This window comes from Heterocephalus glaber, unplaced genomic scaffold (assembly GCF_053883595.1).
Source record: "Heterocephalus glaber isolate CG9 unplaced genomic scaffold, H.glaber_assembly_v1.0 deba00001429, whole genome shotgun sequence".
Taxonomy (NCBI): domain Eukaryota; kingdom Metazoa; phylum Chordata; class Mammalia; order Rodentia; family Bathyergidae; genus Heterocephalus; species Heterocephalus glaber.
This window is the reverse complement of record NW_028258294.1, coordinates 36,067,908-36,080,677: the sequence shown is the minus strand read 5'-3', so window position 1 is coordinate 36,080,677 and position 12,770 is coordinate 36,067,908. Positions and strand designations below refer to the sequence as shown.

Genomic DNA, 12,770 nt, shown 5'->3' with positions numbered 1-12,770 from the left:
AGCACTTTCCCCCCTGAAGAGTCTATTAGAACAGAATGGTTTGAAACTATCACAGAGTGGGTCCTGATTTACAGGGAGAGGGTGTGTGGGGAGGTGGTGGCATAGACCAGACCATTAGGACTAAGTCTCAGTCTTCTTTGAATCTTCCTTTCTATTAATTCATTTGTTCTTTCATTTGTCAAATACTAAGTTATCTGCAAGACTTTTTCCCTCTATTCTTCATACCTGATCATTGCCAAATTCTATTGATTAAACTTCTCAAAACATCATCTTGTTCATTCCCTCCACTCTTATTGACCTGACTCTAAGCCAGCCTCTTTATATCCCTCCCTAGGATTTTTTTTTTTTTTTTGGTACCAGGGATCGAACTCAGGTCCTTGCACTTGTACAGCAGGTGGCAAAACTACTGAACTAAATACCTGGCCCCTCTCCCTAGGATTTTTTGAGACAGTGTCCCAAGGCTGTTCCAGGCTGGCTCTGAACTCCTGGGCTCAAGGGATCCCCTTCCCTCAAATCTCCTGAGCAGCTGAGACTACAGGTGTGTGCCACTGTGTCCTGCTAGGATGATCCTAATAATCTTCTAAATGGTCTGTCTTCTTACCAGTCTCTTTATGCTCAGATATTAGAAGATGTGAGAGTTGATCCAGAATATTCTGTAGGACCTCTTCCAGATTGGGTCTCCCACTATCAGATTCTGGGGTGAGTGTACAGAAGTGCAACTTGACTCAGGTAGCCCTGGTTCTTTACACCACTAGGTGGCGCGTCCCCTTTTCAGTCGTCTTCAGTGGACTCTATGCCCCTTGAAAACCAGGGCCTTTACTGAGCCCAAGGAATCTTAGCACAGAAGTACATTACTGGTCTCTGCAGTCATTTCCATTGAGGGCCAAGTCAAGAAGCTATGAGGGTTATTAACTTCACGAGGGCACCAGACAAAAAGAGGAGTGGCAGCCAAAATGCAGCTTATGCTGTTGTAGGCAAGCTGCAGTACCCTGGCATGAGGCTGCAGTTGGCCAGGGTAAGAGGGGTCCTTGTCTTTAAAAATTGGCAAATAGGTGGTAATGTGGAACCATGGAAGCTCTTCAAATGGTTCTTCTCCTGGCCCTCAGTCAGCCTGCCTCAGACACATGCCCACTGTTGGACGGTTTGGAATAGGGGCCCTGCTGTGGGAGACAAAGTGGTCACCATCCATCCTGGTGAGTTGGATGAGCCTTAGTTCTTTGGGGTGGAGCTGCTGCAGGCTGGCCTGGGAGTTGGAATCTCTGATATTGATACATATATATATATGTATGTGTATATATATATACACACACACATATATATATACACACACACACACACACACACACACACACACACACACACACATATATATATATATATATATATATATATATACACAAAATATATTTTTGGTGTGGTACTGGAGATTGAACCCAGGGCCTTTGCACTGAGCTACATCCCCAGCCCATTAAAAAAAAATTTTTTTTTTGTATTATGAAGCAAGGTCTCACTAAGTAGCCCAGGTTTGGCTCAAATTTGTGACCCACCTGCCTCAGCTTCACAGAAGGCTGGGATTACAGGTGTGCATCACCACACTTTGCTTTTTAGAAGTCATCTTAATCTTTTTGGGGGCAGTTTTGGGGATTGAACTCAAGGCCTTCCCTCTGAGCTACATCTCCAGCCCTTTTATTTTTTATTCTGAGACAGGGTCTCACTAAGTCACTGAATTGTCCAAGCTAGTCTCAAACTTGTAATCCTTCTGCCTTACCCTTTGGGAATGCTGGGATTATCAGTGTGTACCACAATGCCTGGCTTTGGTTCTCATTCATGGCCCGCTAATGATATTGGATAAACTCTCTCTCCTGGCTGTAGTTTGGATTTCCTCTGTGCCATGAGACAGTTTCTGGTTGATCTCTCTTCCCAGAAGGATAAGTGCCCTGCTAAAGGGGTGGGAAAACCCCAGTGAGTTGCACTCTGTCAGAGCTGAGACATTTCCAGAGAAACCTGAGGAATGTGAGTATTTACCTGGGATGCCAGGCCAGGCCCTGTCTGTGGGAGGAGAAGGCTGCTTTGTTGCTGTGGAAAGGGGAGGAGATTCGGCTGCAGACCTGGGTGAAAGGGGAGGGCAAAGGAAAAAACAAATAAAATCTAGGCCACGGGAAAGACAAGCTTGCCATTGGAACCATGAGAACTGTCCCCACCCTCCACTACCAAATCAGGTCCCACAACCCACCTCAAGCCCTATGGAGAGGCCCCCATAGGCATAGCCAGTCATTGCCACACACAGGTGGAGGGGAACCAGACCAGGCACAGGGATAAACAGAAGTATAAACAATCCCCAAACCAGTCTTTCTGCTTGCATGCTTGCCTGGAGAGGCGAAAAGGCTAAGGAAGGTCAAGGTAATCTAGCTGGGATCTGCCTGGCAGGGCTGAAGAACCCAGAGGGGAGAGGAGTGGAAGGGAAGTGGGGGCAGCTACCAAGAACAAGAAGGAGAATGCTGTAGGGGCTAAGGATTTCAATGCTTCTGGCAGGAAAGCAGCTGGAAGGGGCACAAAAGCCCATTGGAATCTGCAAAATGTTGAAGCAAGCAGATGGTGCCATAAGGCTCTGAAGGGCATGGGGATACTGGTCAGAGGTCCTGGTGACCAGAACACTGTACACATGGAAGGAATGGCGGAGAGTCTGGGAACTGCCTTGGGCAGAATGGAGCGCACCTCCTTGAAATACAGCCTGGGGACCTCTCCTTCTTCCCAATCCAGGAAAATTGCCCGTGAAGGGCTCTGCTTGGTCAGTGGCCATGACAGGTGTCTCCCTTCTTGGGAGGCCAAGCCAAGACCTTTTCCTCTCACAGCAGGAGGCCATCAAACTACCAAAGCAGGTCACCTCAGTCACCCAGCACACAGAAGCAATTTGGGGTCATTAAGCACTTTAGGGTCCCTAAGTGTCATTCATTAATGCACACGTCTGCAGATGTTGACCTTTTTAGACTTCAGTCTCAAAAAGTCAGGACATACTTGCTCCTTAGTAAAATAAATAGGTAAGAAACCTCTTATAAAGGGCCCTGGTGGGCCGGGGATTTAGCTCAGTGGCACCACGCTTGCTTTGCAAGTGCAAGGTCCTGAGTTTGATCCCTGGACTTGGAATCTGGAGGCCTGAGTACTGGTAGCAATCCTAATATTTACATTGAATTCTGAAATGTATTATACCTTTTCAAATATATCAATATTTTATGATGCATGATTTTACTGCTATCCCTTTTTTTTTAGATTTTGCCAAATTCCTCTATTTTTTTCAATTTTTATTAGTGCATGTTTGTATTACATAAGGATTATACTCCTTGTTGGGAGTTGGTACATGTATGTAACACATCTTAATTTTTTAAAAATTCTATTCCCTCCCTCTCCCTCCTCCATCTCTTTATCCCATTCTTATTTGAACAAGATCTGTCTCCCTACTTCCTATTACCTATCTTTTGTTCTGCTCTTTATTTATATTTTGGGCTTCTCATATACAAGAAACTATGCAGTATTTGAGCTGTAGTCTGATTTATTTCACTTAACATTATGGCTATGGAGGAGGAAATGGAAGCTCAGTGAGTTTCTTGAGGACATACAGCTAATAAGTGATTTTTAAAAAAAAAAATGAGTTTCTTTTCTCTCCAAATCAAAATTTTTTTTCATCCTACGTCTTATACCAAGCACATCTGTTATGTAAGCATTTTTTAGATCACTGCAGTTTTTTGAAAATAAATTGAATTAACTGTTACATTCTCTTTCCTATTTCAGAAGTATGATGCATATTGTTTGGCTGAAATAAACACTTAAGGATTCAAATATGTTCCCAGTCATTCTAATAATATGCTGAGGTGCCCCGGAAATTAAGGGTGTATTTTGGGTAGGTGCCATGGCAGAAGACAGAGGTACATTTTGTTTGGATGTTTGTTTGCTGGATTTCCAAAGCCTCTACTTGGGTTCTGTATAATTGACGAGAGTTTATACTCGATCCATCATTTTGTTATGAATAGTTTAATCTGTTTGCTCTTGGCCAAGGACAAAGTTCCCTGGGAGTAACTTCTCTGCCAGACAACTTGAAAACCCCTCCTGCAGCCTGTGGGAGGCACTGCGGCTCTACTCAAATATAAGCATAGCCTGACTTCTGGGAAGCACAATGAATCCAGAATTGGGACTTGTTTACTTCTCTTTCCTTGTCCCTTCCCCCAGCCCTTAAGCCCCTTCAGCCTCACCTCTTTAGGACTTTTAGGAGAGGAGGCAGCCCCAGTAGGAGCCTAGGCAAGGCATTAATCCTGGAGGGGCACTGTCAGGAGTCCTTCCTCAGCCCTAGGTGACCAACTAGTCTTAATAGCAGAGGGCCGGGGATTTAGCTCAGTGGTTTTGCCGCCTGCTGCGCAAGTGCAAGGACCCAAGTTCAATCCCCAGTACAAAAAAATATATGCATATATACATACGTGCATATACATATATATATATATATATATATACACACGTATATATATCTATATATAATAGCAGAGGGGCCAGCGACTCCCTGTGGTCCACACGTAGCCAACAGTGACAGCTGCACTTGACTCAGTGTGAAAACCCTTGGGTTCTTACCTTGTTGCCCAGGCTGGGTCTGAGAAAGCAGGAACTGGGACACTGACTGCAAGTGACCGGGGACCAGCACAAGCTGCTGGAGCGGATGGAGAGAAGCCATGTCCTACACATGGGCAGACACACATATGTCAGAGAACTTATAGAGTAGGGACCCCTGCTCCCTCAGCCCATCCAGCCTGTAACACTCTAGGCTCTGGAAGTTTGCAGGCAGTGACCTTGGCTCATGTTTCTGTGTGCCCTCAGAGTGTGGGACATAGTAGCTGCTCCATTAATGCTGTTATTATAGCTTCTGTACTCAGCCAGGCAGTCCTTGCAATATCTATTACTCGACTCTGGCCTCATGATTTAATTTTTCTAGTGTCAGTCCCATCCCATCTTCCAACTGTAAATGCCCTGACCACTGACAATGGGAATTACCCATGTCTCAAATATTTATCCTAGAAACAGCTGGCAATCCCAATTGTCCTTTTTAATTCTTCTTCTTAATCTCTTGTCACTTGATTATTCTAAAAGCCATGTTTAGGTCACTGTGCCTCAATCTTTCTAAAGGGTATTGGAGTAGGAGTTGGGAGATGGGTCAAATAATATTAATAATATTATTTATTAATTAATAATATTAATTATTCTTAATAAATTCAGTTTGGTTAAAGAAAAAGTCCGGGTTTGTTTCACAAGCTCAGGTCTTGGAAATAGTGATTCTGACATTTGAGGTCCTGGGAATCCTCTTTGATCCAGACACCCAGGGTCCCAAGCCTCATGGCTGAGCATAGGCCTATATGAATGGTGACTTGATAAGCTTTGCCGAATGAAAAGGGTGGAGGAATGGCTACATATTCTGTTCTCAAGCATTGCTGGAAGAGAGGTCTTCTCTCTTCCCAAGGTGACCCACACTAAGGAGAGGTGGGCCACAGGAATATATACTGAGACATTTCCTGTTGTTACTGTCTCAGCGTGTGTCTTCCCTTCTCACAGCAGCAGTCCATTCCAGTTTGGCTTTGACATACAATCTTGGAGGAGGCAGAGCAGGCCCACTAGGGACAGAAATCTTCTGTAATTGTAGGAGTTGTTGTTATCACAGAATGCCCTGAAAGTGGTTCAGCAGACAACAGCAGCATAGCTGCTAGGTCCTTCACTTGGCAAGACTAGGTCCTTTTTGTTTCACAGAGTAAGAGAACTGCCTCTTTCTATTCCTGACTAGGCTTCATTTTCACAAGGACTATTTCAGAATCCCACTCCCATTCAGGCCTCCTAGACCTTTGTCCCATTGTCTATAAGGAATTCTTTTTCTTTCTTCTTTTGTCTTTTTCTTCCAGTACTGGGAATTGAACCCAGGGCCTTACACATGCTAGGCAAGCTCTCTACCACTGAGCTACACCCTCAAACCTAGGGGGTTCTATAGTTTTATATGGATTCTCAGGTGCCAGGCATGGAGATCTAGTAGTTTGCAGAGGGAATGGCTCTGCAAACTCACTGGCTCACTGAGAATTTCAGGGTTCTCTGCCATGGACTGACACTTACTCCAGACATTTGGTTTCCGGACATCATGGCAGGTCCTTGGCTCAGGTGGCATGGCCGATGGGATAGGGTCTGCTGCAAGGAGTCACCGAGGTCCTCTGTTTTTATCTGCAAGTGAAGGTAGGTGGAGAGTGTCAGTTCTGGGCCTCTCTGGGAAGATGGAAACAGAAATGCAGAGACCAAGGCAGATGAGTAACAGCCCAAGGAGGAAAGAGCTAGCCCATTGCCCATGGGCTGCAGCATGATTTCCCCATCAGGAGAAATTTCCCCAGCCAGAGCCACTGGTCAGGGACATATGTGTACCAGCTAGACTCTCGAGTACCAATCTGTACGACAGGGAATCTAATGCAGTTAATGCTTTTACTCATTGAAAAGAGAAAAATCAGGATATTCTAGTGAGTTTTAAAAATAAAGCTTAGGGCCAGGGATCTAGCTCAGTGGTTTCGCTGCCTGCCTCGCAAGCGGAAGGACCCGAGTTCTATCCCCGGTACCAAAAAAAAGAAAGTAAAAATAAAGCTTAATGAATCAAATTCTGGTAAATTCTAAGATGATATCCTTTTTTTTTTTTTTGGTACCGGGGATCGAACTTGGGTCCTTCCGCTTGTGAGGCAGGCAGCGAAACCACTGAGGTAAATCCCCGGCCCAATCCTTTTTTTTATTAAGTGGAAAGGATGTTAGAATTTCTTTTATGAAATGATGGTAATCCTAAATGGTATTTTTTAAAGTCCCCATCTAAAAGAGTAAGAAATTAGCAATCTTGTATTGATCTACCCCAAAATCTGGTTTTTATTTTCCTGCATGGACTTCTATCCATGAAACCCCAAAGCCCGTGAACCACTGATCTGGAGGATTCTTCTTCCTCTATCACCCCTTGTTCTCTACCCTCTCTGTGCTAAGCTGCTTCTTCAGTGGCCCTCTTAGCCTGTGTGGATTTGGGGACAATATCTGCTTGTCTCCCTATAGGCAGGGACATGTCTCCCTCATAGTCACTGCTGCAGTTGCAGCCCAAGGGGCGTATGGTGATTTCCAATTCTCTCTAGTCTCTGCCACCCTTCAATGATACATGAACCACCCACTCATGGGCTTTCCAGGTGTGCTTGGGCAGGGCAGGAAGTACTACTGTGCTCATTCTCCCCACCCCAGGACAAATGCCTTTTGCAGCTTTTCAGGAAGCTCCACTGGGAGGGGAGCCAAGTGACTGATTCTTATACTATGGTAAGGGGTACAGAATGTAGACCACACATTATGAGAGACAGGGGAGAGACCTCCTGAAAAGGACCTTCCTACGTGGAAATTCTTGGCAATAGAGATTCTGGCTTAAACTATTTTCTTGGTCTACACTGAGGATATCATTGACATTTGTGACCCTTTCCTGTTGGTATTCATTTCATTCAATTAAAAGTTGAGACTAGCAGATGTATTTGTGCTTAATCCCTATAGAAAATGGTGCTTTGGATCAGTACAGAAAGGATTCCCTTTGGTTTGACAGGAAGATCCTACTGAATAACACTGGTGACTTACTGTAGGGGGAGCTACTTATGATGCCTTGCACATAGTGGGAACCTGAGGAATGTCAACTGAATAAAAGACAAACAAAATCCACCTCTGTAGAACCTCGGATGAGGTACAGTGAGGAAAACACTGGACAGGGCATCGCTGAACCAGTCCTAACTCTGACTCTTTAACTTACTATGTATTCTAAAGCAATCTCTCAGCCTCTACGAGACTTGGTTTCTCCATCTGTTGTAGGATCTACATGGCTTTTCTCCCTTTCAATCTTAACACAGAATGACCAATGTGAATCCCTTGTGCATTTGATGGATGTATCTGGTCCAGGGTGCTGTAGTGCCCTTAGAGGAGCTCTAACAGAACACCGAAGCTCTGGGTGAGCAGAAATTGGTAAGAAGTGGCTCTTTCAGGAATGGGCTTTACCAATCATTCTGCTCACTTAAGGAGACCATCCTGGAGCCCTGGAAGCAAAGAGGAAGAAGGAAGAGAGGTGTCAACAACATTATGAGGACAGAAAGTGACTTTTCAAATTTTTTTTCTTTGGTACCAGGGATCAAACTCGGGACCTTGTGCTTGCGAGGCAGGCAGCGGAACCACTGAGCTAAATCCCCAGCCCAGAGAGTGACTTTTAGAAAGCTCAAAACACATGGCACCTGGGTGGTCTCCAGAGAGCCTCTTTTCCCAGCCCACACCCCTCCAACTCTGCCCGTCATGCTTGGGGCCTCTGAGAAACACTGCTGTCCAACTTCTGCACCCAGAAATTAGTTTCCATGTCCTAGATTCTGTGGAAATATTTGTTAGCAGGATTTAAAAACTAGAAATAGATGAACTTATTTTGAGAGCACCAGCTCCACCACAACAGCTTCAAGGTTTGCTCTGAAGGAAAACTTTACGTGGGCAGAGTCCTTTTGGTCAGCTTCCCATTGCCACTCCTCCCCTCTCTGTCCCTCTCCGGGCCTAGGGCATGCTCATCCCAGAGGGGGCTTGGGGAGGCAGGTAGAGGAAGGGGGAGAGGGAGACACGGAAACCTGGAGGTGAAATACTGCCGGTGGAACCACCTAGGACTGCCTGGCACAGCTCCAGCTCAGAGGCAAGTGGCAGGTTCCTTCCAGACTCATTATTCGCAATGAAGAGATAAGGAGGCACAGCTATGACAGAGTTTGAAAACATTTGCTTTGCCTCCAACCTGGGTGCTATCTGTTAGAATCAGTGCCAGGTCTTCCTGCAACACTTAATTTCAGAAACCAGCGCCATCATAAAAGAAAACTCACCCTTTCATCTGCTTCCTGGGTCAACTGCCCTCCAAACCCTTTTGGGAGACACTCTCAACCTCTCTATTCCGAAAACGAAATGCCTGATAGTAGAAAAGTCCTTTGGATGTAGTCTGGGGCTTTCTGACAACTCTGTGTATTACTCTTCTTTTTTTACATTTGGCTTCTCCAACCTATTGAGATAAATGAGAGTAACCTATTACTCTCATTTTTCCTAATTCCTTACCCCTGTGTTGAGGTGCTGACAGCAACCCAAGAAGAAGACAACCCTCAATAAACCAAATCAAAAAACAATCAGGAGAGCTCTTCTTGGATGACAAGTTCTGAAAACCTCAGTTTTGCCAGGCTGGTGTATACTCAGTGGTAGGGCACTTGCCTACCACATGTGAGGCCCTGAGTTCCATCTCCAGCATTACAAAATCAATCAATCAAATATAATCTCCACTTTGGTCAAGCTGGTGTCAGAAAGGGCAGAGGGGAGAAGAAAGGAGGAGGGATGACTCCTACTGACTCCAGCATTTTTCTTGGACACTCTCAGGGGCTGAGAAACTTAGAAATTAAGAAATAAAGTCCTCTCCAATTCAAAAAACTCCCTTTTCACAGCTGTTGAGTGGAAAAGGCTGGAACCTTTCCAGACAACTGGGTGTTGGCTGTGGGTCTGGAAGATGAGATAGAGACGTTTCTGTTGGATCCCATTGACTTTTAAGGTGAGAACCGCAGGCAAATTGGATGAAAACCCAATTTCTCCCATACCTGTGAAAACCCAACCAAACCCACAGCCTGCCTGGAATCATCCAGGGTCTCTTGGCAGTTCTCATGACAGCAGGGAATCTCTCCAGGCTCTAGTTGGGATGGCTAGTGCTTGGGGACAGGGGCCACTACAGTGCTCTGCCCTATGCCATGGAGCTCCAGTCCACCTATCAGACAAGGTTTCTGAGTTTAGGATCTTCTCCACCCACTGTGCTATGCAAAGGTATTACACTGAGTCTTGGGCAGTGACCAGGGAGGTAAAAATGTATCGTGAGTGATTATCTTTTCTATTCCAAGTGAACTCTCTGACTTCACTTTAGAAAGCAGTGGGAGTCTTTTTCTGGAAGGAGGGAGCCCCATCTGAGGAGGTGGAAGTCCTTTATACATTCTGCCCTGGGCTCTACCTCCCATTCCCAGAGGTGAGGACACAGATTCATCTTCCCATCTCATAGAAGCCCAGAGAGCTTCAGAGATGGGCATAAAGTTCTGCAGCAGGGCACTCACAAAATTCTGACAAGAGCACAGTCCCCTGGCCTTCCCTTGGTGCTCTCTCCCCCAGACAATACCACAAATGTCCCAGGTAGAGACAATAGACAGTAGAGAGAATACATCATAAGTGATGGATAAGGCAGTATTCCAGCCTAAGATGTATACTTGGGACTTGCTGCTGATCATCTGGGATTTTGTTATTGTTCTGTGGTGCTGGAGATCAAATCTAGAGCCTTGTGCATACTAAGCAAGTGCTCTACCACCAAGTTACACCCTCAGCCCATTTTTACAATTTGTTTTGAGACAGGGTCTCATTACATTGCCTAGGCTGGCCTTGAACTTGCAATCCTCCTGCCTCAGCCTTAGATTATAGTCATGTGCCACCATGCCCAGTCCTGATCATGTGTTTTGGGGTCTTGGAATGGAATGTGGTAGGGCTAGGGTACTTTTCCTTAGTCCCCTTCCTGGGGTATTTTCACATGACCCTTTCTGGTGGGGGGGGCAATCCAACACTAATGAATATATCACTAGTGATGAAAATGATCAAAGCTGTTGTCCTAGTTGCATAACTCGTTTGTGGAAAGTGTTTCATAAACATTTCACAAGAAGGAGCATTTCAAAGTGTGAACATCTCCCAACCTGCCTTCAATTACAGGCAGGAGTTTTTTTTCTTTTCCCTCCCCCCACCCCCTTCTACACTTCTCCCTAATAGTAAGGAAGAGTTTCAGTTTTGTAACTGATCTATAGAGAGCTGGCAAATGTGTTCCTCATGAAAACACTCTAAAAATATATTTCAAGTGGTGGAATGGGGCAGCCAGCTTACTCATCTCAGGTGAACAGGGCTGAGGGTACCCGATCAAAGTGAAAGTTGGCTGTGGTGTTTTTTTGCTTGTTTGTTTTGTTTTGTTTTGCAGTGCTAGAGATGGAACCCAGGGCCTTGCACATGCTGGGCAAGTGCTCTACCCCTGAGCCACACCCACTGTCCAGCTGTGTTTTCACTTGGGAGACTTTTCTGTCTCCAAGGCTCCTGACTACTCCCTACAAGCCCAAGGCTGCTGTCCCCTGGGTGCCCCCAGGAAGCCTGTAGGAAGTGCCTGGGGAGATGGCCTCATCCAGTCCCTGGTCTCTAGTCAAGCCTATGACAGATCAGCCTGGATGTGCCTTTGTCCATGTAAACTGGGATTGTCTCCTCGAGAACAATAAACTCCTGTGCCAAAGAGGGATGGAAGAAAGGAGACATGGGGTCCTTAATAAACAAATGTTCCTTAGGAAGGTGGATCCACTTGTAGTTGCTTCCCTAAAGTGCAGCTTTCCAAAGAGAGGTCCCTGTGTTTCCTGCTTGCTTCTACTCTGGAATGCAACCAGCTTCTCCATGTTGCTGTTCAGTGCTTTGGCTGGCTGTAGTTCTTGGGACATAGCAATGCCAGTGCTGACACATGGGTAAAAACCTTCATTTCAAGCCTGTAAAAGTTTTCTTCTCCCTCTGCATAGTAGGTCCCTGAATCCAAGTTTTAAAACTCCAGGAAGAGGCTGTGCCCTCGTGGAGGATTGATCCTTACAAATGTTTCCTGGTATCCAGGACTTGAATAATTTTAACTAGTGCACTGCTGCATAGCCCTTCTGAGACTCCTGCAGTGTTCTGTCCACTGAGAGCTCCATCAATAAGGTTCTCTCTTCTGTGGCCCTCATCCCTTTTGAACCAGTCTTCTTGTTCTTTTGGTGGCCTATCTGGCAGACAAGAGGACAGAGCAACCGTCTCTAGGTCTTCAGCTGGGCAGGAATACAATGCAGAACCTTTAACTTTTTTTCATGAGACAGGGGCTCACTATATAGTTTGGACTGGCTTTGAACTTGCTAAGTAGTCCAGACTGGCCTCAAATTCACCATCTTTTTGCCTCAGCCTCCCAAGTGCTCAGATTAGTTGTGTACCTAGGCATACAGGTGTGCCTCACTCACATAGGTTACAGAAAAATACTGAGCACTTGTATTTTAAAAACTGTTTCAAGTCCAGTGGCTATTCTGGGGAACTCTAGTGTGTGAATGCAGCTTATCATCATGCTGAGTTCTTTTATATATATCTGGGCTGCCTCCCCCCACCCCAGTACTGGGGATTTAATTTAAGGCCTTTAACTTTAAGGTTGAACCACTACTCCCCCCACTATTTTTATTTTGAAATGGTCTCACTAAAAGTGCTGAGATTATGGCATGCACCACCACACTTGGCTGGGCTACGTATTTATGGAAGGACTTTGCTGTCTCTTTTAGAGCTGATAACTGGGCATGCCTGTTATCCCAACCCTTGGGAGGCTGAGGCAGAAAGATTTTCAGTTTGACACCAGCTTAGCCTGCATAACATGTTCAAGGTGAGAGTGGACTACGTGACTACACAGCAAGACCTTGTTTCAAAAACAAACAAACAAACAAAAATAAGTTGCAGATAATTTAAAAAAGACATACAGGAAACAAGCACAAGGCTCAGGGTACCTGATTTAGGGTGCATCCCTACCTCTAACTAGATGCATGATCTAATATTATCTCACTCATCTTTCTAAGTCAAGAATACTCCTCCAAATACAGAGGAAAATACACTAGACACAATCTACTTAAGAAATGTATAATATA

General features: G+C 45.2%; 1 protein-coding gene across 8 annotated transcripts in view; it reads right to left on the bottom strand.

The window, feature by feature from the left end:
* The window catches only part of Pou2f3 (POU class 2 homeobox 3), a 78,990-nt gene that overhangs the window by 17,916 nt on the left and 48,304 nt on the right, over positions 1 to 12,770 (bottom strand). For 6 of the 8 annotated variants that reach the window (XM_004856809.3, XM_021237766.2, XM_021237765.2 and 3 more), the window contains exons 4-6: positions 6,133 to 6,237; positions 4,615 to 4,717; positions 2,026 to 2,108 (exon numbers count right to left, since the gene is read on the bottom strand). In XM_004856809.3, coding sequence (XP_004856866.1) covers positions 2,026 to 2,108; positions 4,615 to 4,717; positions 6,133 to 6,237 — 291 coding nt within the window. The other 2 variants (XM_021237767.2, XM_087212548.1) reach the window with 2 other exon arrangements.